The sequence below is a fragment of the Hoplias malabaricus genome, chromosome 1, assembly GCF_029633855.1.
Source record: "Hoplias malabaricus isolate fHopMal1 chromosome 1, fHopMal1.hap1, whole genome shotgun sequence".
Lineage (NCBI taxonomy): Eukaryota > Metazoa > Chordata > Actinopteri > Characiformes > Erythrinidae > Hoplias > Hoplias malabaricus.
Genome location: NC_089800.1, coordinates 32,201,967 through 32,226,751, shown reverse-complemented (window position 1 = coordinate 32,226,751; position 24,785 = coordinate 32,201,967). Strand labels below are relative to the sequence as shown.

Genomic DNA, 24,785 nt, shown 5'->3' with positions numbered 1-24,785 from the left:
GCTTCCTCCAGAACACAGTTGCAGTGGGTTCAGAGCCTCCCCTGAAATACTATATGCAAGACATCACACACTTGCTATCACATGCACACACATTCACTCAGTCACTCACACATACTCACTCAGTCACTCACACAAACTCACTCAGTCACTCACACACACTCACCCAGTCACTCACACACACTCACTCAGTCACTCACACACACTCGCCCAGTCACACACACACACACACACACACACACACTCACACACACACACACACACACACACACACACATATGTTTTCGCTCAGTTCTTTCTTCTGTGTGTTTGTGTGTGATCCAGAAATAATCCCCAACACCAGCCCCTGACCCTCACTGATGATTATGAAGCTGAAAACCATCAGATGTTCACAGCTATGTTTCAGTAAAGAGGACGCTTGATCTGTGATGTCTCTGTCTCTTCTGCAGGTTCCTGTCCAACATTTCCTTCGAGGGTCTGACTGGTCCCATAGCGGTGGACCGCTGGTCTTCCAGGGTCTTGACCATCCAGCGCTTCCATGTATGGAGTCTGCAGAGGGATGCCCTGGGTCAGCCGAGCTGGGTGACGGTGGCTGGGTGGCAGTTTGGGCGTCTAGAGGTGGAGGAGCAGGGTCTGTGGCCCAGAGCCACCCAGCAAGGATCAGAGGAGATGCTGGGGATTCGCCCCGGAGCTCGATGGCAGGCTGGACTCCCTGTCTCCGGCAGCAGGCTGCGTGTAGTCACTTTAGTGGAGCATCCCTTTGTTTTCACAAGAGAGGTGGATCAGGAGGGGCAGTGTCCAGCCGGGCAGCTGTGTTTGGACCCTCACATGAACAGCTCAGACGTTCTGAATCAGCTGTTTAGAGATTTGGAGCAGGGCAGTAACAGCAGCAGCTCCATCCCTTCCGAGATTCGGAAGTGCTGCTATGGATACTGCATTGACCTTCTGGAGAAGCTGGCAGAGGACATGCACTTCGAGTTTGACCTCTACATTGTGGGGGATGGGAAGTACGGTGCATGGAAAGGGGGCCGGTGGACCGGACTTGTGGGGGATCTGCTGAGTGGGGCGGCGGACATGGCAGTGACCAGCTTCAGCATCAACTCTGCGCGCTCCAAAGTCATAGACTTCACCAGTCCCTTCTTCTCCACCAGCCTGGGCATCCTGGTGCGGAGCAAGGACACCGCCGCCCCCATTGGGGCCTTCATGTGGCCCCTGCACTGGTCCATGTGGGTGGGCATCTTTGTGGCGCTCCACATCACGGCGCTCTTCCTCACACTGTACGAGTGGAACAGCCCCTTTGGAATGACGCCGCACGGGAGGAACCGTGTCCGGGTCTTCTCCTACTCCTCTGCTCTCAACCTTTGCTACGCCATCCTCTTCGGGCGCACTGTGGCCAGCAAGACACCCAAGTGCTGGACTGGACGCTTCCTCATGAACCTCTGGGCCATCTTCTGCCTCCTGGTCCTCTCTAGTTACACAGCCAACCTAGCGGCCGTCATGGTGGGAGAAAAGACCTTTGAGGAAGTGTCTGGCATCCACGACGCAAAGGTGAGACCCTTGTAGACGCCTTTCATTGTGATGAGTGATTTCCATGAGTTATTTTTGGTGTGGGCGGGGCCATACTGGGGAGTGTCTCCAGATGTGAAATATCAACAGATGTGAAAGACTGCTAAATTTATCTCATACACAGCTCCTCACCGTATGCTGGAGAAAGGCTCACAGCACTCAAAAGCACAGAAACCTACTGCTGATTTGTGTCAGTATAATAAGGGGAAAACACATTATATTCTGTTAGCCACATTCCATCATAGGATCTGATGTAAAATTGTTTGCGTCAGACTCTAATGTATTTCTCTGCATTTCTCTCTGAATCTGAGTTTTTTACATACAGATCATACACAAACTTCAGTAATTGTTTTATTTCATTCCTGTGTTGTTTTAGTGTGTAAGAGACTACAGACACAAGTCCCATATTCTATATAATATTGGAATAAATGGAATAAATTCTAGGAGGATGTTTTGCCCAACTATCGGCCTAAATTATTCTTTGTATATCCTCCTTTGAAAGGTAATAATGCTCTGTAGCAACTGCACATGAGCCTATGGTCACCATACCCAGTGCTAAAGTCCACCAGAGGGCTATAAATTCAACATCAGTGATCCTGGAGAACTGCTGTTCTTACAGAAGACCTAACATGTACGTTCATTCATAAGCTCCATAGGGGGTGTGTTAAAGTAAAAAGCGGTTGGTGGCTACAAGTGTAACTTGTCTGTAAATATTTATTCAAATTTATCATTATTTGAATTCCCACAGAAACTCATTTGTAACTCAAGGTGTTTAGTTTTGTAGCACTGTCTGTAATGAAAATAATTTCCACCTTAAGTGATTCAAAAATAAGTCAGTGTTACAGCAACATCCTCATCTTGATTCATGTGTTTCAGCGTTTGGAGGCTCTCCATTGTCTAAAACCCTCCAGATGCCATTGGTATACCCTGAGCAGAGATGGAGAAAGCCTAACATACTGGACTGAGAGACTTTTTTTTTTTTTTTTTTTTACCCATTTACAGATACTAGGGCTTCGTAAACACATTAGACTGGTTTCCACTGCAAACAGACAGGAGAGCTGAACATCCTCCAGGAGAGAGTGAGGAAACATCCTCAGAGTTTTATACAAAGTGTTTTTTGATTAAAGTCATGAACATTGCCTTTAAAAGAAGAAAAGAAAACTGAAGCGAAGATTTTGTGGTAAAGAGTTCCAGAGCTTGGTGCCATCTTGCACCAGCAGTAACACATCTAAATATAGGTACTGATAAGTGACCACTATCGGAGGACCTCATTAATGGTACAGGAGAGTAGAGGTGTAATGTTTGAGAGAGAGAGAGAGAGAGAGTCTGGTGTCAGATCACTTTAAGCTGAATCTGGAGCGAGATGGGTCGCCAGTGCAGCTGTTGAAAAACTGTGGTGATATGAGCTGACTTTTGGACTCCCATAGCAGAGTGTTGAACACAAGGGAGTGTATGATTTCATTAGGAAGAACATGAAGAAGCTGTTGCAGTAATAGGAAGTGATAAATGAAATGAACCAGAATTTCAGCATCTCGAACTGAGAGCATAGGACGGAAGTGAGATCGGGGGCCTTAATGTGAGGTTTGAAGGAAAGGAAGGAGTCTGAAAGTTTAACTAGATTGCAAACCACCGGAGAGGATTTTCCAGCCTTGCCACTGAAGTGTAAAGTCAGAGAGTTCTGATGAAGTGGACTTAGGATTTGTCTATGCTGAGTTTCAGAAAGTTAGCCGGCATCTGAATTCTCTCATCCTACTGTTTATGAGGCCCAATGCCATCAAACTTTCTAACAGTGTCCCATATCTGAGGGATGGAGAGTGAGTTAACGCCGCTGTGTGGAAGGTCTCTGGGGTCCTGTGGTGGTTTTGGCTGAGATGAGGTTCAGAATAAATCAGAACATTAATCTCGTGCCTGTGTTCTTTAACCTTGACAAGTTTCTCATTAATTAAAGAAGAACGATCCTCCTGATTACAGACTGAGGGCCTGGAAGGAGACACTGCATAATAAAAGTCTTTCATTTATACTCTGTGCTTCTCACTTTCCTTCTGTAATTGTTTTATTCAACCAGGATACTTTCCTTTCTCACAAGGACAGCGTCCCTCTCTGGCTCCCCTTACTCTGATGGAGGTTCACTCTCTGAGTCCATGGAGGGGAAGCAAGACTCAAAAGGCACTTTTCCACTGCATGGTACTGGCTCTACTGCTGGGCTCGACTTGACTCTCTACTGGGCCCTACTGGACTCTCTACCAGACTCTCTGCTGGAATCTACTGGATTCTAATGACCTCTACTGACTCTATTACTGGACTGTGCTGGACTCGACTCGACTCTCTACAGGACTCTACTGATCTCTACATAACTCTCTACCAGAATTTACTTGATTCGACTTGAACGGTTCCAAATTAGTTTCATGAACAGGAACAGAACCAGAAAGTTATTTTATCCAAAGTGATAAGAAAGGGCAAACAAAGTCAGTGCTGTAATACAAGGCGAAATGTGGGCCACAAGAGAACTGCAGAGAAGTGCCAAGTCTGGGCTGTAGCGTGCTGAGAGTGAGATTTAATTTCCGGTCACATATCAGGAATCCTAAGACAAGATCTCATGCCTTCTGTGAGGAAGATGAAGCTGGAGCATTATTTGACCTTCCAACGGGACACTGATCCCAAGCATAAAGTCCACCCAGGCTTGGTTTCAGAAGAAATCCTTCAGGATTGTGGCGTGGCCGTCAGTCTGACGAGAACCGCAGAAATTCTGCGGTGAGATTTGAAGGTGGTAGTAGCAGCACTGTGGCAGTCCCAAGGACATTTGTGACCTCGAGGCCACTGTCCATGAGAAATGAGTTCAGAATCCTCAGATTTTTCAGAAGCAGAAAACAGAGGAGAGATGTGTGCATACTCACTCCAGTACTCTCCAGTAGATTGACCAGAGGAGGATGGGTCACCCCTTGTGAGCCTTGGTTCCTCCCAAGGTTTCTTCCTCAGCTGGGGGAGTTTTTCCTTGCCAGTGTCGCCCCTGGCTTGCTCACTTGAGGGTTTTACATTTGTCTTTACATTTCATGTCAAATCTTGTCTTACTGGAATTCTGTGAAGCTGCTTTGTGACAACATCAGTTGTGAAAAGCGCTATATAAATAAATTTGATTTGATTTGATTTGATTGATCATGATGTCTCGTTTCAAGATGCATTTTGACTGAAACCTCATTTCCCAAAATATCACAGAAAGAACACACTGTGGGTGGTACTTTTCATTTCTGACTTAGCTTTTGAATCTGTTCCTTATATTTTCTTTCTGATCACGTTGAAGCTTTTATTTACATTTACATTTACGTTTACAGCATTTAGCAGACTCTCTTATACAGAGCGACTCAGACAAAGTGTGTATCTTAGCTCGTACAAATAGGTTTGAGTCCAGACTCCTTCTGAGATCAGACGCTTGCCAGAACAAGAGCCAATGCTAATACCTAGAAAAGACAAAACATACTAAATGCAAATGCACAGCTTCTAGTCAGTGCTCACACCTAAAGAAAGGAGTTAAGTGCAGTATAAGTGGAGTACAGGGTGTTTCAGTGAGCACTTAGATTAGTGCTCACTTAAGTGGGTCACAAAGAGATGGGTCTTTAGTCTGCTTTTGAAGACAGCGAGAGAGTCCACTTTTGGAAGCCAGTGGAAGTTTGTTCCACCATCTGGGTGCGATGACTGAGAAGAATTTTGATGCTAGTCATCCAAGTGACTTTAGGGATGCCAGGTAGAGTCGAGCTGTACTAGAAGCTCGATTGGCTCAAGGTGCAGTCTGACTCTTGACCACTGCCACAAGATAGGGAGGGGCAGGTCCATTCTTGGTTTGAGAGTTTTAAGAGTGCAGCCATAGAGTGATGTGGGTGAACTTCAGAAGCTTGAAGATGAGCCGTGCAGCTGCATTCAGAATCAGCTGAAGGGGCCTGAGGCCTGCAGAGCATGACTTTTTATTGTTTTCTACTGGAGCCACCATCCCATATTTTCTCCAACTCAGGATTTCAGGTCCAGAAAGAGTTTGCTGAGGCATTTCTTTAGGAGGAAGAGTACAGAAACAATTCTGCATTTCTAACCTGCTGAATATTTTAAAAACAGTAGATTAAAATATTTAAAAATATTGCTTAAACAAATGTTTAATATATTTAGACAGAAAATCATTCCCCAGTTTACGGACCACTGCAATAGACCGCTGTAGACATTATAACATGCAGTGGAGCAGGACAGGACCCTCTGTCAGTCTGAGTCTGAGTTCCATCACTCCAGGGAACATCGTCCCACTGTTCTGCAGCCCATGGCACAGAGTATGGTCACTTTGGACATAGTATATAAACCTCCTGATGTCCTCCCTGTCTCTCCAAGATGTTGTCGCTCTCTGAGACGTGGTCTGTTGTGATGTTTTATGTCTTGTTAACATTGGCTATGTTCCTTTGTCCTCAGCTGCACCACCCATCCCTGGGGTTCCGCTTCGGGACGGTCCGGGAGAGCAGTGCAGAGGACTACATGAAGCAGAGCTTCCCCGAGATGCACGAGTACATGAGGCGCTTCAATAAACCCACCACACCAGAAGGGGTCGCCACTCTCAAGTAAGAGTCCAACACAGCAATAGATCACTGCAGTGAGCATAATCTCCATATAAGGGCTTCCAGGAAATTTACTAAGACAGAAATGAATGATATTCACATCCTCTCTCTCTGTCTCTCTCACACTCAGTCTTTGTAACTCTCAGGGGTGTGTGTCTGTGTGTGGGGGTGTGAGTGTGTGTGTGTGTATATCTGTGAGTGTGTATGTGAGTGTGTGTGTGTGTGTGTGTGTCTCTGCGTATTTGTGTCTCTGTATGTGTATATCTGTGTGTGGGGAGTATGACCGTGTGTGTATCTGTTTGTGTGTGTGTGAGAATAAGAGATTTAACAGTGTTACAGTTGGGTGCCAGAAGTTCTGATCTCTGATGGAGGGTCTGTTGTTGTGAGGTGGAGTGTTGTCAGAGTGTAAACTTTCTCCGGGAAATGACGGCCGTTATCAGCACTTTGAAAAACATCAACAAAGAACCGCAGAACCCGAGAGGAGAGCTGCACTCATTCCAGTAGCTGCAGAGAGGAGGAGACTTTGATCCGTATCTTTGAGGAAACAGAGGGAGTTTAATACTGTGATTACAGAGGTCTAGAACGGGACGCCCAGAGGGTCCTGACGAAATACACTTTACCAGAGAGTTGGGGGTAGGGGGAGATGGGGGGTGGTGGGGGGGGTGTAGAGGGAAGGAAGGGGGGAGAGAGAGAGAAGCTTTCTACAGGGTGGGCCATTTATATGGATACACCTTAATAAAATGGGTATAGTTGTTGATATTAACTTCCTGTTTGTGGCACATTAGTATATGGGAGGGGGGAAACTTTTCAAGGACATTTTTGGATTTTTTGTTTTTTAAGAGGGTCATGTGACACACTCTTTACACACTGATAAGCAACACCGCAGAAGAAATGCTAGCACAGGCTTCCAGTATCCATAGTTTCAGGTGCTGCACATCTCGTATCTTCACAGCATAGACAATTGCCTTCAGATGACCCCAAAGATAAAAGTCTAAGGGGGTCAGATCAGGAGACCTTGGAGCCATTCAACTGGCCCACGACGACCAATACACTTTCCAGGAAACTGTTCATCTAGGAATGCTCGGACCTGACACCCATAATGTGGTGGTGCACCATCTTGCTGGAAAAACTCAGGGAATGTGCCAGCTTAAGTGTATAAAGTGGGAAACATATCATCATGTAGCAATTTGGCATATCCAGTGGCCTTGAGGTTTCCACTGATGAAGAATGGCCCCACTATCTTTGTACCCCATATACCACACCATACCATCTAGATGTGCAGCACCTGAAACCACAGATACTGGAAGCTTGTGCTAGCATTTCTCCTGCGGTGTTGCTATCAGTGTGTGAAGAGTGGGAGAAGAGGGTTGCATTGACAATCCAACACAATGGGCAGCACTTTGAACACATTTTATAAGTGGTCAGAAACTGGCACAGTAAACTGACTGGGGGTCTTTTTTCACAGTGTGTGGGCTGATGGACTCCAGATCCACACTTTAATATGAATATGAGCTGAGTGAGGGGGTTTATTCATAATTTGTGCCCTTTAATGATCAAATCTGAGCCTTAACCTTCTGTAAACCAGGCTCTTCAGCTCAGGACGAGCCGGAGCTTTGGCCAAGTGACAGAGCTGTGAACTCCAAAAGTACTCCCGCATCAGAGAGAGTTCACTCTTTACATGTACTTGAGTTTTCCTGTAAGATTTCTCATGGGTTTGCCCTGGAGTCCTTACAGAATCTCTCTCTCTCTCTCTCTCTCTCTCTCTCTCTCTCTCTCTCACTCTCACTCTCTCTCTCTCTCTCTCTCTGTCTCTCTCTCTCTCTCTCTCTCTCTCTCTCTCTCTATCTCACTCTCACTCTCTCTCTCTCCACCAAAAAGGAACTACTACTGGCATCAGACATATCCTGTCTCTGAGACAAACATAGTGTCAGAAACTGAACAAGCTGCTGTTGTCGTAATCCCTCAAAATTTCCCTCTAAAAAGTGAGAGAGAGAGACAGAGAGAGAGATAGAGAGAGAGAGACGGAGATCAGCATCAACATCACTACATAGTCAGCGACAGTTTGCCCTTAAATCCTCTAAACCTAAATCCTCTGAGGCTGTTCTCAAAGGAGACAAAAGACTCCCCAGAGAACATTAACCCCTCCATCTCTCTCTCTCTCTCTCTCTCTCTCTCTCTCTCTTTCTCTCTCTCTCTCTCTCTTTCTCTGCTCTTTCTTTTCCTTGTTCACTGGTAAAATGATCTGTAAAGTGAAGTCCTCTTAGATCCAGCTGAAATATCTCAGTGTAATTAGAGAGAGAGAGAGAGAGAGAGAGAGAGAGAGAAAGAGAGAGAGAGAGACTGAGTTGGTTTTGTTCAGCGGCGCTGGAGGACGAGAATGTTTTAAGAATATATGTATATTCCTAGATAATTAGACTGGTTAAAATTTCTTTTCAATACTAGCTGGTGCTCTTTGACTTTGTGTGGTCATTCACTGTATAGCCATTTCACTGTAACAGTACTTACGATCGTCTGTGGCAGCTTTAGCAGGACAGAGCATGTGAGGAAGCTGGACACTGTCACATATCTTTATCACCAGTTCCAGTTCAGTTCCTGATTTATAACCTTGGTTCTCTCCAGTGAAATGGCCCCTCTACGTTTCCACCCGGTAACCAAGGATACATCATCAGCAGGGGGTGCTGTGGGGCTGGGTTCCAGCGTGGCTGTGTCTGAATTGAGCTCCAGAGCCAGAGATAAATGGAGAGAGTCAGGACAGAGTCATGATTTATAGTGGCTCTGAAACACGTGGAAATGATACAAGTTGTTGCCCATCCCGAGCTCACAAACAGTCAGAACGGGCTCTGAGCTCTTTCTGGAGCTTCATTATCTCGACACCGAATCACATCTCATTCTCAACAAATTCTCCACAGAGGTCCTAAAGGAGAGACCCCTGCACTGGCTGCTGATTTCACTTCTTTCAGGAAACAACGCCAGTGTTTTCAGATATTTTCTTTCAGAAAATTATTTTAAACCTGTAAAAACTTCTAGAAACAAGTGAATTATGAGTCAATATTCCCCCAGCGCTCTCCGAGCGAGGCATAGTCCAGATATCCAACTGGTCTGAAAACCAGCTCATGTTTTGCAGTTTCTCTCACTCACTCTCTCTCTCTCTCTCTCTCTCTCTCTCTCTCTCTCTCTAGCTCTGCTCTTCTTTCCTCCTTCATGTGACGGATACTGTTTCCTTCTCCGCTGTCAGAACCACCCAGACTCACTTCTCCAGAGACAAATCACACGGTCAGCATCTTTTCCGCTTGCATCCGCAGCAGCAGCAACTAAAAAAAAACCCTCAGAAGAAACCTTAAAAACCCCTGAAAATAACCTGAGAACGCAGCACAGCTGAAGAGCCCTGGCGTCCTCACCGTCAAATCCACTTCTTTAGCTCTGCGCCCTCAGATCTCACTGGAACCGCATACACGCGGCTTTACGCTCTGAACCTTCATAAACCTCAATCTTGCTCAGGGATGAGGGTCTGCCAGAGGGGTATAAAGGCCCCCAGCAGCTCTCTGGAGTGGTCATTGCATAGAAAAATCTTGGGTGAAATGATCAGAAATCTAGTGTATATCTTTAAAATTCCTTGTTCTCGGATATTATAAGATTATTATTAGATAATTATAATGATAATGACCCACTTTCTACAAGTAAACATCTCATCGCTTCTTTCCTTAGGCCCCCTAGTGGCCACACTGCCTGCGACACAGCTGGTGTAAAGAGGAGTTCCAGCACGTTCACATTCAGCTCAGTAAGAGCTTTTCAAGAAACGAGGAACCAGATCTATTCCCATTCGTGAACCTAATTTGGAGCCCGTCAGGAGGCTTACCCTGACATATACAAGTTCCTGAACCAGAAAAGATCATTTCAAGCTGGAACCAAAAAAGAGTGGGTTCTTCAGCTTCAGGGGTCCTTGGGCGAGTGGAGATAAATAAGCTTAAGAATGAGCTCAGAGCCTTAAAAAAAAGTATTATGTCGCAGTGGAGCATGACAGGTCATTTACAGACTGTTATAAACATAAATATAACTTAATTAATTAAACAGGAACCTGTTCCATCTGTGTGTGTTTCTGGGACTCAGCGTAACATAACACACTCTTTCTCTGCTGCTTATGAGCTCTGCAGGACCACTCAGCATAATTTCCATATGTGTCATATCGTACTCTGGTCTGAATGTGCTGTAAACAGTGAATAAACCATGACTCTGTCCTGACTCTATCCGTTTATCTCTGGTTCTGGATGACTTATCCTTGGTTCCCATCAAAGGGGGCTGGTCCACTAGAGAGATCCAAGGCTCCAAAAATCCTGAAAGGAACCGGTTCAAGAAACAGATTTGTTTTGGTGGAAATGGGCTATCCATGCTCCATGTCACCTATTACTATAGAAATGATACACAAGGCTTACTGTCCTGTAGGGGGCACTGTGTTTGTTTATGAATGTGCACGAGAGTGGTGTAGCGTATGTTGGATTTTTAATCATACGCCACGATACCTCTGTGAATATATATTTAATATATATATTTATAATTTTTGTTTATAGTGTTGACCTTATTCAAATTCCTATAATCTCTGATATTTGACTTAATGATATTAATTAAAGTTTATAATTGGCTTAAGCAATTAAAACGTTAATAATTAGTTTGAGAATGAATAATAATCACGCTAAGTGAGTACTTCAGGATTTTCAGGAAAATTAATGAACAAAACTGCACACACTGTGATTTCAAATAATGAAAGTTTTATTAACAAAGAGAAGGATATTTACTTAACATAGCGTGATCTTGAAATCTCACGGCATCCAAGCAGGGGAAGCCGATTCGACTGCGGCGATACGCTAGGCACTCTAGCTTGTGACTAATGTGTTGCTAACTGAGGTTTAATTAATACAAAATTTATCATGAAATTTGATTCAATTTTCAGCTCTGGACATGCGTAAGTTTAGCTTACTTTTCGTCGATTGTCTCCACTCGTTGCGTACAAAAGCTCTCTGAGGTCCTGGGAGTGATGGCGTCTTGTTTGATTTCGCGGTCTCGGAAGTTTCCAGGCTGAGTCAGCGTGGAGGTTTTCTTCGTCGGTTGAGTCGCCTCGGCGTACTTGGAGCGTGATGACGCCGGCGGCAGGATCCTCTGGCTCAGTGTCGTGAGTAGGAGGGTTCGACCATATGGACGTTTGGATGAAAGTTTTCTGGTTACTGCGGATCCAGAACTGAAAATCGATTCAATAAGCTTACTTATTCTACGACTTTCTGGTATCTCGGCGGTGTTTTCTTACTCTGGCCACGAATAAGTTCACCGGCTTTGATCAGTCGTGAGATTAAACTTAGATTGGGCGATAAAACATAAACAAGGTTAAAAGAAAAGAAAATATTCAAATCGCTCGACGCATTATTAAAGCTTCATACTTTCAGCTAATTCAAGACGTCTCTTGTGAGCTTTTGATGAAGTCTCTAAGATTTTTCTTTGTTTCGTCGGCGTGAAGAAGAGAGCGTCTCGCTTTGGAGAGGTTTGGACTGGAAGCGATGTTTTCTGCTGATCTCTTTGTTGTTTCGAAGCTTCTCGGAGTTCCTCTTGAACTTCTCGTATTGTTGACTCCTTCTCCTTCTTCTGTGTGCTCTGCTTGAATTTTCTGTGTCCAGTTCGTTTCTTCCTTCGTTCTGTTCGTTCTGTTCGTCGAGAGCTCTGTGTTTTTCAAAGCCAGCGCAGTCACGCCCTAATGGGAGGCATTCTTTTCTGATTGGACGCGAGTTCAGGCTCACGTGACTGACTTCATGAGACAGGAAAGGGGGAGAGAGTAGGAGGGAGTTTGAATCAGTGATTCACAGAGACTGAACATAATTTTCGCGTATTGAAATCCCTTATACATTTTAGTAACATATAACAATGAGTATACTGGATTATTAATATCCAACATTTACATAAGATTTCATCTTGGGGTACGTTGTGTTTACGTCCCATTTAACATAATACATTACCATCCGCTATTCATATTCGGTCCATACTCCACTACATTCCCCCGTTTCTTTTTAGTTTTATGGTTCGGCAGGGAGCATGGAGCTGAAAAGAAATTTTGCTGTGGAGGAAGGTGAGATCAGCAAGCATATTCAAACACATTTCCAGAGCTGATGTACTGATGTATTCCTATTAGTGTGTGGGTGCATATGGAATGTGTATGTTTGCATGCTGAAGGGATTCTAGTTATTTAGGGGTAGGTCTTGTTCAAACGCAACCTCGAGAGCTGATTCTTCGACATGGCCTTCGGCTTCATATCTAAAACTTGGGGGTTCTGGGCTCTTTTATGTCTAACGAATTTGACCATTTTATTAGACCAAGTTTCTAACCTGCTCTGGAGGGCTCGAGTGCGTTTGAAATAGAACCAGGCTATGCCAAAGGTCAGAAGATATCCTAATCCTACCAGGGTAACTAGTAAGGTGTCCGGAGTGGACCATGCATAGGTGACGGGCTGAACTGGCCATAGGGGTTGAGACGACAGCTCTGTAAGAGTGTTATCTATGGGGGTTAGATCAATGACTTGGGTTCCCTCGTATTCTAGGCGAGTTAGTGTTTTAGTATCTAGCTCGATGGTGTGTTTGGAGAAGAACTCTGAGATTTCTATGTCGCTCTCATATTGGTCAGGGTTTAGGTGATACAGGGCCATGTCTCCTACATGTAAGATTGCGTTTACGGGGACGTCTACCCAGAAGGTTTGGCTAGGAAGGAGAACCCTTTCTGAGGTGTCATGTTGATCATAGGTTAGTAGGGCCTCTCTAAAGGGGGTGTTAACCAACCAATGATTTCCAACAATTTCAGCTTGAGTACTGGTTACCAAACATCGGGGTGTGACGACTACCGGGCATTGAGTATTACTCATCATAGGCTTGAGGCCACAGATCCCATTTGCGCTGTCACGAATGAAAGGTTTGCTAGGGCACAAATAGTGAATGTCTTTAGTGAGTGTGCACATAAGCAAATTGGGTACCAGATATAGGTCAGGGTTATCGTCTTGGTATGCTACAAGGGATGTTGTCTTTACTCGAACGTAGCCAGAATCTTGCCAGAAGCCAACGTTGACAACATCTTTCAAACGGTGTATGTTTTCAGGCGCCATTATGGGAAGGTTAATGATGAATGCTAATTCTCGGTCTTGAGGATTAACGTAAATTGGGATAGTGCTACCTAAGGTATAGGCTAGGTGGGCCTGGAGATCAGTAACTACTTCTCGAGTTGCTGTAGATAAAATCTCCTGTACTAAGGATAGAGGCACCAGGTAGGGAGGAATCCTCCCCATGGCTAGGCTATCTACAGAGGAGCTGATTTCTTGTAGCATATCAGACAATAACATATTCACAAGCTGGATGTGGGCAAGGTCAAGTTGTACTACTGAAAGCATAGAGTTAACCGTCTGGAGCGTTTTGTTCAAAGCGACACTGTGAGCGTTGAGCACTACGAAGGTGCCACGTAGGGTTTGCCCAATTGTTTGCAGGTGCTGCTGCTGTTTGTCTAATTGGGTTTTAATGTTCGGAATTTCAGCTTGTAATTCCCCTACTTGACGTTTGACAGTGGCTACATTAATGGCATTGATGGCGGACGTTCCGAGACTCAGTAGTGATCCCACAGTTGCAGCTGCCATTAGCAATCCGCCTATGAAGTGTTTAGGTCGTTTATTAAAACCATTTAGTTCTGATTGCGTTACGGTAAACTTTTGTAGCTGGCGGAGCATGTGAGTTACGTCGGCTTCAGCATGGCTGATAGCTTCCTCAGTCCATCTAACTCCATTCCGGCCAGTCTGCAGAGTGGTTATCGGTAGGTTTTTGCTACACGCTTCGGCGGGATTCAACCGTACAAATACTCTCTGGGTATGGAGGCGGCAATTAGTGATTAGCAGTCCCGGCTGGTCTTTCAGTATTATTCCTGAGTCAGGACCCGGTTCAATCACTTCAGGGAGCACGGCGGTTCCTAGGGAGCCGACGATCAGGAGAATGAGCAGCGGGGCCATCCTACCGGAAGAGATGCTCATGGTTAGACTTAGGGTATTTACGGCGAGTCGTTTAGACAAATTACAAAATTTTTCACGATACCCCCCTTTTGATAAAAGTTTCCTAGGGTAAACACTCTAAAATAATTGACGATGAGGGACTAGGGTTTGCACCCTGAGTGTCCTCAGTCTGGTTAGAAGCTCGTTGTCTGCTAAAGAGTGAGAGAAAAAGGGAAAAGGGATAGGAGAACTAAGGTGTGAGTAGAAGGTTGTAGTTGTTTGTTAACCAACACCTTCCTGCCTTTGGTTCTGTCGTTTATGATCTAACACTAGCGTTAGTATCCCCTACAAGTCCCATGGGGGTTGTGTGCGGTCGGATTTGATTGCGGTGGGCCCATTTGAGTTCAGTACTGCCCCGAGCTTTGTTTATTTTGATCCTGTAAACAACGGGGGACAGTTTGTCTGTTATCTTATAGGGACAGGACCATCGGGGTAGGAATTTGCGGGCCAAATTCCCCCCTGTTTTTTGCGACCTTCCAACAGGTTGGTAGTACCACACCTTGTCCCCTATTTGGAGTTTGTCGTGGGATGCTTTGTGATCATAGTACGCTTTGCGGCCTTCTGCACTTTTTTCCAGTTTCTGCTGGGCAAAGGCAAAAGTGGCTTTGAGGTGTTTCTGCAGATCCTCCATATACTGATGAGTGGTGTAGGCTACGGCTATGCTAGCTTCACCTGGCTGATATAACAGATGTAGAGGCAGAGTCATTTGTCTCCCTGTCATCAACTCAAAAGGTGAGACCCCGACCGCATCGTGTGGGGTCGCCCGTATGGCCATCAGTACAAGGGGTAGTTTGACATCCCAGTCTCGTTGGTTTGCTGCTACGTACTTTTTCAGTATGCTAACAACAGTTCGGTTGGCTCGCTCTACCTGACCTGAGCTTTGAGGATTGTAGCTAATGTGAAGGCTGGCTTTTATTCCTAAGAGTTGCCAGAGCTGCTGCATGACCTCAGCTGTGAAATGTGTCCCTCTGTCAGAGTCGACACGGCTGGGTAGGCCAAACCGTGAGAAGACATGGTTCATCAATAAGTATGCAGTGGTTAGCGCTGTGTCATTCGGTGCGGGGAGGCATTCTACCCATTTAGTGAATGCACACGTGACTGTGAGGAAGTACTTGTTACCTCTTACTGTTCGAGTGAGTGGTCCAACCCAGTCTATCTGGAGGTTTGACCAAGGGAAGGATACTCCTTTCTTTTGTAAGGGGGCTCTATGAAGAGGATTCGAGGGTTGAAATTGGCAACATACTAGACAGCCTTTAATGTAGTCAGCCACATCTTTTACCATGTGGGGCCAATATGCCACCTGCCGGAGCGCATGGTGTGTTGCTTTGACCCCTTTGTGTCCCGCAGATGGGGAGTCATGGGCGTGCATCAGCATCACCCCCCTGTGGCACTGAGGAACCACGAACGTAGGTGAAGTGTGCGAGTCAGTGGCATGAACTAGCAAGCCTTTGACGACTCTGGCGCCGTATAGGTCTTTAAGGCCTGGTATGGTGTCAAGATCTTGTGCTGTGATGGGATATGTAGACGGGTCAGAGACATGGCTAAGCATTTTAGAAATGGATGGGTCTCGAGCTTGGAGAGTAACTAAGTCAGCGTCCGAAAAAGCAGGGTTAATAGAGACAATGGTAGGTTTAGCATTGTCAGGCGACGCCTTCGTTAAAGTTCGAGACCGTGTGACAGCTAGGACTTCGATGTCGGGTGGGTTTGGATAAAGGGAGGGATCGAATGTCCACGATGTGCCTTCGCGGGCCCCTTGTTTGGCTAAGCTGTCTGCTTGATCATTGAATTCTTTGTCATCTCCCGGGACTCGGGAGTGACCCTTCACTTTCTTCCAGTAGATCTGCAGGTCATGTGTGTCTACCAAGTGTTCGCATGCCGCGAAAAGCTCTTTGTGTTTAACTGGCTTTTTGTTTGACGTGGTGTAGTTGTTGGTTTTCCACAGTCTCAAGTGGCATGTGAAGCTTAGGCGCGCGTAGTTGGAGTCTGTGCAGATCACCAATGTTTTTACGCTTTTCTGGACCGCGGACTGGATTGTGATGAGAATTCCTGCTATTTCAGCATATTGGGAGGACTGGGCACCCAGTTTGAAACTTAGGGGTTCATGAGGCCATCCGTTTATTCCGATAATACCCACCCCTGCCATCAGTATCTACATACGCAGTGACAAGGTCTTTGCATGTGTTAGGATCGAAATAGTGGTGGTTAGCCACGGTAGGTAAGAGGGTTTCTGGAGTTTGTGGCACTTGTGGCACTTTGGAAGGAATGTTTCCTTCGCATCGCCTGCAGGAAGCAAGGCCTGTGCCTAGGGGGCTCTTGTAGTTTTGCGCGTAATGTACCTCTAAGTCAAAGCTTTGGAGAGCCATTAGCCAGGATGCTACTCGAGCGTTAGTTACTACACCCTCTCGAATTCGTTGGCTGTTTAGGAAAGTGACTGGCTGATGATGAGTTTCAACAATCACCTTCTGACCACCTAGGTAGTTGGAGAAATGTTTGACTGCCCACACTGTTGCTAGTAGTGCTTTTTCGCAGTCACTGTATTTGTTTTCGGCAGCCAGCATAGTTTTACTAGCATAGGCTATGACACATTTGTCTCTGTCGTGTAATTGATACAGACCGGAGCTGAGACAGTGGTCCGAGAACCCTACTTCTAGGTAGAATTCTTTGCTACTGTCAGGATAGGCAAGGCATGGAGCCGTGCACAGTTTCGATTTCAGTGCCTGCATGGCGTGTTCCTGGGCTTCGCCCCAGGTGAACGGAGTATCCTTTTTCAGGAGGTCATAAAGTGGACGAGCTAGGTCCGCATAGTTCTCTATGAATTGTCGTGAGTAGTTGCATACTCCTAAGATACTGCGGAGTTCCTTAAGATTGGTGGGTGCTGCGAGGTTTGTTACCCCTTGCACTCGACTCACTTGTGGTTCAACACCATCAGTGCTTACGAGCAGACCGACGTAGTACACTTTTGTTCTGCACCACTGACATTTGGAGAGTGATATTTTCGCACCTGCCGTTGTGAGCTGGTCAAGAACATGATCAATCTCGTCAATGTGTGCCTGTAGGGAGTGGTTACGCATGAGTATGTCATCCACATATATGAGGGTGCCTCGCTCGCGGGCATCAGGGCATGCTTTGTTTAAGAAAATGTTAAACTCCGCGGGTGAGTTGGCATATCCAAAAGGGCACCGAGTGAATGTGTACTGTCGGTTTGCGAAAGTGAAAGCAAGCTTGTGTTGATCTTCTGCTTGCACCGGGATGGTCCAGAAGCCAGAGGCTACATCGATGGTGGAAAAGTATTTAGTGTTTCGGACCGAGGGAAGTTCTTGCTCCAATTGTGTCATCAGCCATCGAGACAAGGGAACCTGTTGATTTAGTTTCTGATAGTCGATGGTTAAGCGCCATTTACTATTTGGTTTTATGACGGGCCATAATGGTGCCGAATATGTGCTGTTGCAGGGTCGAATTATGCCCTTTTCCAGCAAGTCATCAATGATTTCTTGTACCGGTTCATAGGATGCCAACGGAATTTTGTATTGGTGGACAAACGTGGGTGGTGCTCCTGGACGAGTGGGAATGCGCACTGAATGAATGTCAGTGAGACCACAGTCCGTTGAATCTTTGGAAAAAGATTTTTGATATTTAAGGAGCACTTCACAGAGTTTCTCACATTCTTCTTTGCTTTGGAGGGCGTCGGCCTCCTTTCGAACTTGTTCGACTTGGATACGGAATTCTGAGTCTTCGGGAGGAGGAGGTGGTTCCTGGGAGGATTCCGGGAATGAATCTAAAGAAAGAACCATGATCGTCATTTGATTGTCGTCAGCGAGATCTATCCTGCAAATGGCGTCTTTACTCATGTCCAGAGCTGAGAAGAGAGCAACAGCTCGTGTCGGATGAGTGTAGAACACCTTTGATTCTGGATGATCAAGAAGCAGGGATTCAGGCATTGGTCCTATGATCGGGATTCGCAACTCGAAGTCATGGAATTTCGTACTGACTAACCAACCCAGAGGAGAGGAGTGAGGGATTGTCAAGGGTTGAGTGGTTTCGTTTCGTATGAATAGATAAGAATAAGTATGAATAAGCATCGTGCGGCAAGTTAGGGACGACCAAGAAATAATGGGTGAGTACCCTTTTGTTCCACTGGATAGTTAAAGCGCAAATTCCATCAGTGGGTGACATTACTTTCGATGTCGGGTTAAGAGGAAAACGACAAGGACTGCTCACCAAAGGAATATTTGGTTGAGTGAGGCGCAGAGTGTTAAAGAGGGTTTGGCTTATGGCGGACTTGTCAGTCCACAGAGCCAGAACTGCATTGTCCACATGATAGTCCTGCATTGTGAGACCATTCACGATGGGAAGGCCGGGAGCGTCTGTTGTGGACGGCTGTGTGAAAGTGCACAGGAATGTGTTCCGTTGTTCTAACATGGCACTAGGGGGCCAGGGAGAGACTGCTGTCTCTGGTGTGGCCGCCATGGGCTCAGTTTCCTCTTCCTCGAAGTGAAGGATCTGACTTGATGGATCTCCTATTGATTCAGGCCGGATTTCGAGACGGCAACTCTGAGCTTCCCGGTGGTGTGGGGTGCAGATGGGTAAAGGCTCACGCACTTGTGCCCAGATCTTTGACCTTTTGAAGTCAATCAGTGGCTCGAAGCGATTAAGGAGATCTTTGCCGATGAGGAAGGGAATGGTTTCGAGAGGAGACACATGGACTGGATGCACTAAAGTCATTGGTCCGATGGCTAAGTGTATTAGTGCCATAGATTGGATAGTGAGGCCTGCATGTGAATACGGCTGAATTTTAAGAGAACAGTTTTGGAGCTGTATCTCACGATTTTCACGCCGCGCAATGGCTCGAACCTGGTGGAACAAGGCGGAAGACATGAGCGTGACATCTGATGCAGTGTCCAACAGGGCCTCATGTACTAGCCTTCTCTCCACAATGGTGGACAAAGCTGTCTGCTAGACAGGGTGCGAGGGCAAGCTGAGACTCCCAACTGATGACTGGTGAGGGCATGGAGGTTTTGGATAAATAGTGATTTGAAATTTAACTCTTCCTCCATTCCGGAGTCATTTCTAGGTCCGAAGTACGCCTGTCTGAGTCGATTATAATATTGCTGAGGGGATTCCTGGCGTTGCTGTTTTATGTTCAAAGCAGCGGCCAGTCCGGTCTGTGACAGGTGATTGGAGAATTCTTCCTCCAATGCTTGGCACAGCACATCATATCGCGCTTTTACATAGTCTGGCTGACGTTCAATGAAGTTACTGACGTCTCGGTTGGAGGTCAGTTTAATCACATATAGTCTGTCATCTATGGTGATCCCGGGGAACCTTTGGAGGTAGAAGTCAATATCTTTGAGGTAGGAAAAGATATCATTAGAACCGTCAGGTTTGGGATCAAAGTGGGTTATATTACGCGCGATTTTATCTAGGTCCTTGTATGAGGGACTGTGAGAGGGTAAAGGTTGAGGGGACCTGGGTTGCAGTGCTCTGGGTCTAGCAGGGCGTTGTAAGGGACGGCTGACAGGAGACACAGGGGAAGGTGAAATACCCGTTGATACCAGAGGAGGTGCTGCAGCAGCTCTAAAGGTTACGGTCCCTGAGTCTGGTTCCTGATCCTCACTATCTTCCTGCTGGCCTTGTCTTTCTGTAGCGGCACTAGGTGGCACATCAGGTGTGACCTGGGGCAATGTGTTCCCTTCAGCTATTTCGCTTTGAAGTTGCCTTAACTCTGCCTCTACCTTTGCCTGCTGTCGCTGTGATATCTCAAGCTCACGTTCACTGGCCCTGAGCTGTACTACAGCGAGGAGGGCTATTTGACCTAATGCCTCAGTTCGGGGATTGCCCTTGAGGATGTCGGTTAAGTGGTTCTCTACCCACTTAGCCACCATGTGGTCACGATGGGCCTGTGAGGCTTTCTGCACCGTCTCTGCGAGTCCAGGCATCACATCATTGGTGATGCTGGTCAGAACAGAGAACGCCTCATCCCACAAACCTTCTACATATACTTCCGAGGGAAAGGTTCCTTCTGCCATGTTAGCTGTGTTTTAACTGCGAGGTGTAACTTACTTCTACTTAGTTCGGATTAATTCTGTTAATCGCTTTCCTAACTAAATCGAACTAACTTCACCTGTGCCGCGTGCTCTAAGAGTAACTGCTAGTCGGAGTGGTGCTGGAGTTCACTTGTGGATCTCTAAGGGAGGTCTGTTAGTAGTAGAGGGTGGAGTGGAGGTTGCTATACGCAAGTGAGTACAAGAAGAGAGAAAAAAGAATTTTTATTTAAAAAATTTTTTTTTTTCAATAATTAAAATTATTAAAAATTTTGAATTAAAGAATTGTCGAAAAATTTGGATTAAAGAATTTAAAATTAAGTAAGATCTATTACTAGATATAATTTCCAATTAAGGAATTATGAAAGTAAAAGAATTTTCTGAATTAAAGAATTATTAAGAATAGCAAGATTAAAAGACTCTCTCTTTTAACTGTGTTTGTGATCTGGTATCAAGTTAAAGTGTCAATCTCTAATTACTGCACACTGTCTGCTATAGTTGTATCAACTTATTATGCTTCCAAGCCTTTACTTGTAATTATTCAGATGTGCAGAGTTTAGAGACAGCCACTAGAGCTGTAATACCAGGTCTTATCAGTGTGAACTGGTTGACAATTTCAATTGCGATAGCAAATTTCTCCACTAGAGGGTACTGAAGGTAAGTCTGAATGGCAACAGCAATCTTCAGTATTTGAGTTGAACTTAAATTGTAATACCAGACTGGGACACCAGAGGACGACAAGCAAGTTATAATGCAATAGCAGCAATGGACACCAGTCGGCGCTGGTGGGAATCGCAATAAACACGGCACGAGCAGACACAATATAACACAAATGGGAATTTCCACTGTAGCGGGAAGTTTTAACACTAGAGGGCGTTATCAGCTTAAAATCTAAAATGGGATAAAGATTTTAAATGCTCAGATACTTTATCAAAAATTAAAATTAAAATTTAAAAGGGGAACAGAGATTTTACACTGTGTTTTAAAAGAATTTCATCTGTAATGACAACTTTTAAACACCAGAGGGCTGCTAAACACTTATGTTGTCTCGGCGGACAACCTCCCAACCACTAGAGGGTGTACGGGAATCAAACGTCAAGGGTAGCACCACACTTGACCACAAGGAGGAGCACGGGAGGACACGCTTCAATAGACGCTAGTTATGAAGTATTTTTCCCTGCAATTACGCACTTATACCACAAGAGGGAATTAGTCTTCCTCTGTTTTGGGGGCGTTTTGAATTTCCCTCCTTAGTTTCAGCTCCGCCCCTTCAAAGGGGTTCGTTCCTTTCATGAAACTGCGTACAGTTTAACAGGAAGAGCTGATGAGAGCAGACCTCTCATAACACAAGCCGTATCTTCGGCTGATTCTTTTAATAACCTCCCAATCGCCTAGCGCGCGATCTCGTTATTAACGCTGGTAGCGACCCAGTTTAAAACGAACGGAGGTGTTCGGTTCGGTGGTCTCACTTCGCCGGAATTTCGTGGCGGGAGGTCGAATCCGACGGCACTTATCCCAGAACGGAGTTCCGCGTAATGGGGGTGTACCCAGGCCTCAATTTAATGCATGCAAAATGGCGCAGAGCTGCGCTCTTTAAAAGCAACCAAGCTTATTTTTCTAAACGGTATATACCACAGCAGTTTTTCAACAATAACAAACAACACGAAATTGCCCACATCAAGCTTTGAATCTCAATCGTTATTCAGCAACACAAACAGCGGAAAGTATTTAATAAACCCAAGCTGAGATTGTTTCAGTTTTTTGCAGTTTGTACATTAAAAAGCCTTTTTCCTGGCCTCGCGTGGGCACCAAAATAAAATAAAAGATATGTAGCGCATGTTGGATTTTTAATCATACGCCACGATACCTCTGTGAATATATATTTAATATATATATTTATAATTTGTGTTTATAGCGTTGACCTTATTCAAACTCCTATAATCTCTGATATTTGACTTAATGATATTAATTAAAGTTTATAATTGGCTTAAGCAATTAAAACGTTAATAATTAGTTTGAGAATGAATAATAATCACGCTAAGTGAGTACTTCAGGATTTTCAGGAAAATTAATGAACAAAACTGCACACACTGTGATTTCAAATAATGAAAGTTTTATTAACAAAGGGAAGGATATTTACTTAACATAGCATGATCTTGAAATCTCACGGCATCAAAGCAGGGGAAGCCGATTCGACTGCGGCGATACGCTAGGCACTCTAGCTTGTGACTAATGTGTTGCTAACTGAGGTTTAATTAATACAAAATTTATCAAGAAATTTGATTCAATTTTCAGCTCTGGACATGCGTAAGTTTAGCTTACTTTTTGTCGATTGTCTCCACTCGTTGCGTACAAAGGCTCTCTGAGGTCCTGGGAGTGATGGCGTCTTGTTTGATTTCGCGGTCTCGGAAGTTTCCAGGCTGAGTCAGTGTGGAGGTTTTCTTCGTCGGTTGAGTCGCCTCGGCATACTCGGAGTGTGATGACGCCGGCGGCAGGATCCTCTGGCTCAGTGTCGTGAGTAGGAGGGTTCGACCATATGGACGTTTGGACGAAAGTTTCGCTGGTTACTGCGGATCCAGAACTGAAAATCGATTCAATATGCTTACTTATTCTATGACTTTGAATATGACTTTGTGTTTTCTTACTCTGGCCACGAATAAGTTCACCGGCTTTGATCAGTCGTGAGATTAAACTTAGATTGGGCGATAAAACATAAACAAGGTTAAAAGAAAAGAAAATATTCAAATCGCTCGACGCATTATTAAAGCTTCATACTTTCAGCTAATTCAAGACATCTCTTGTGAGCTTTTGATGAAGTCTCTAAGATTTTTCTTTGTTTCGTCGGCGTGAAGAAGAGAGCGTCTTGCTTTGGAGAGGTTTGGACTGGAAGCGATGTTTTCTGCTGATCTCTTTGTTGTTTCGAAGCTTCTCGGAGTTCCTCTTGAACTTCTCGAATTGTTGACTCCTTCTCCTTCTTCTGTGTGCTCTGCTTGAATTTTCTGTGTCCAGTTCGTTTCTTCCTTCGTTCTGTTCGTTCTGTTCGTCGAGAGCTCTGTGTTTTTCAAAGCCAGCGCGGTCACGCCCTAATGGTAGGCGTTCTTTTCTGATTGGACGTGAGTTCAGGCTCACGTGACTGACTTCATGAGACAGGAAAGGGGGAGAGAGTAGGAGGGGGTTTGAATCAGTGATTCACAGAGACTGAACATAATTTTCGCGTATTGAAATCCCTTATACATTTTAGTAACATATAACAATGAGTATACTGGATTATTAATATCAAACATTTACATAAGATTTCATCTTGGGGTACGTTGTGTTTACGTCCCATTTACCATAATACGTTAGAAAAACATTAATCCGTTTTCTCTAGTCAGAGACAGAACTTCTTTTCATGATAGAAACAATCAGCAATATACATCATTTCATTAGAAGGTGGGCATTCATCTGAGGGCATTGAAAGTGACATTAATACATTTGTTTATACACATTTAATCATAATTTGACTTCATTCCAGTCATTTGTTTTATTCTCATAGAAAGGTTAGAAAACATGGTTGGAATCACAGGGACAGCCCTATTATGGTTCAAATCTTACTTAACGGAACGTTATCAATTCGTAAAAGTAAACAATCTAACTTCAAATTATTCTAAAGTAAGATTTGGAATTCCACAAGGCTCTATTTTAGGACCATTATTATTTACATTATACATGTTACCGCTAGGCACAGTTATAAGAAACCATGACATTAACTTTCACTGTTACGCAGACGACACACAATTGTATATTTCAGCCAAGCCCGATGACAAACACAGATTAAAGAAAATAGAGGACTGTGTAAAAGACGTGAAAGGCTGGATGTTGCGTAACTTCCTACTTCTAAACAGCAACAAAACAGAGGTCCTGCTTTTGGGTCCAAAAGTGACAAGAAATAAATTATCAGATTTAATTTTAAATCTCGCTGACTTTCCAGTTAAACCTGGTTCAGCAGCAAAACATCTTGGTGTCATAATTGACCCGGATTTATCATTTGATCAACACATAGGTAGTATCACTAGGACAGCTTTTTTACATCTTCGCAATATTGCTAAGATTAGAAATGCCTTATCCCTCCAGGACGCAGAAACATTAGTACATGCCTTTATTACTTCAAGGCTTGACTACTGTAACGCACTACTGTCAGGATGCACCAGCAGCAATTTAAGAAAACTTCAACTAGTTCAAAATGCTGCAGCTAGGGTCCTCACTAAAACTAGAAAATTTGAACATATCAGCCCAGTTTTATCATCACTTCATTGGCTGCCTGTTAAATTCCGCATTGACTACAAAATTTTGTTATTAACATATAAAGCTCTACATGGGCTTGCTCCTGAATATCTTCAAGATACAATTTCCTATTATGAGCCTCCACGTTCACTCAGATCACAGAATACTGGATTTTTAAATGTTCCCAGAATTCAGAAGGCCTCAGCTGGGGGAAGAGCCTTTTCTTATAAAGCCCCCCAACTCTGGAATGATCTTCCAAAAAATGTTCGGGACTCA

At 44.7% G+C, this 24,785-nt stretch overlaps 1 protein-coding gene across 1 annotated transcript in view; it reads left to right on the top strand.

The window, feature by feature from the left end:
* The window catches only part of grin3ba (glutamate receptor, ionotropic, N-methyl-D-aspartate 3Ba), a 145,624-nt gene that overhangs the window by 78,687 nt on the left and 42,152 nt on the right, over window positions 1-24,785 (top strand). The window contains exons 4-5 of the mRNA XM_066662397.1: window positions 447-1,545; window positions 6,007-6,152. Coding sequence (XP_066518494.1) covers window positions 447-1,545; window positions 6,007-6,152 — 1,245 coding nt within the window. The remainder of the gene's footprint in view (window positions 1-446; window positions 1,546-6,006; window positions 6,153-24,785) is intronic.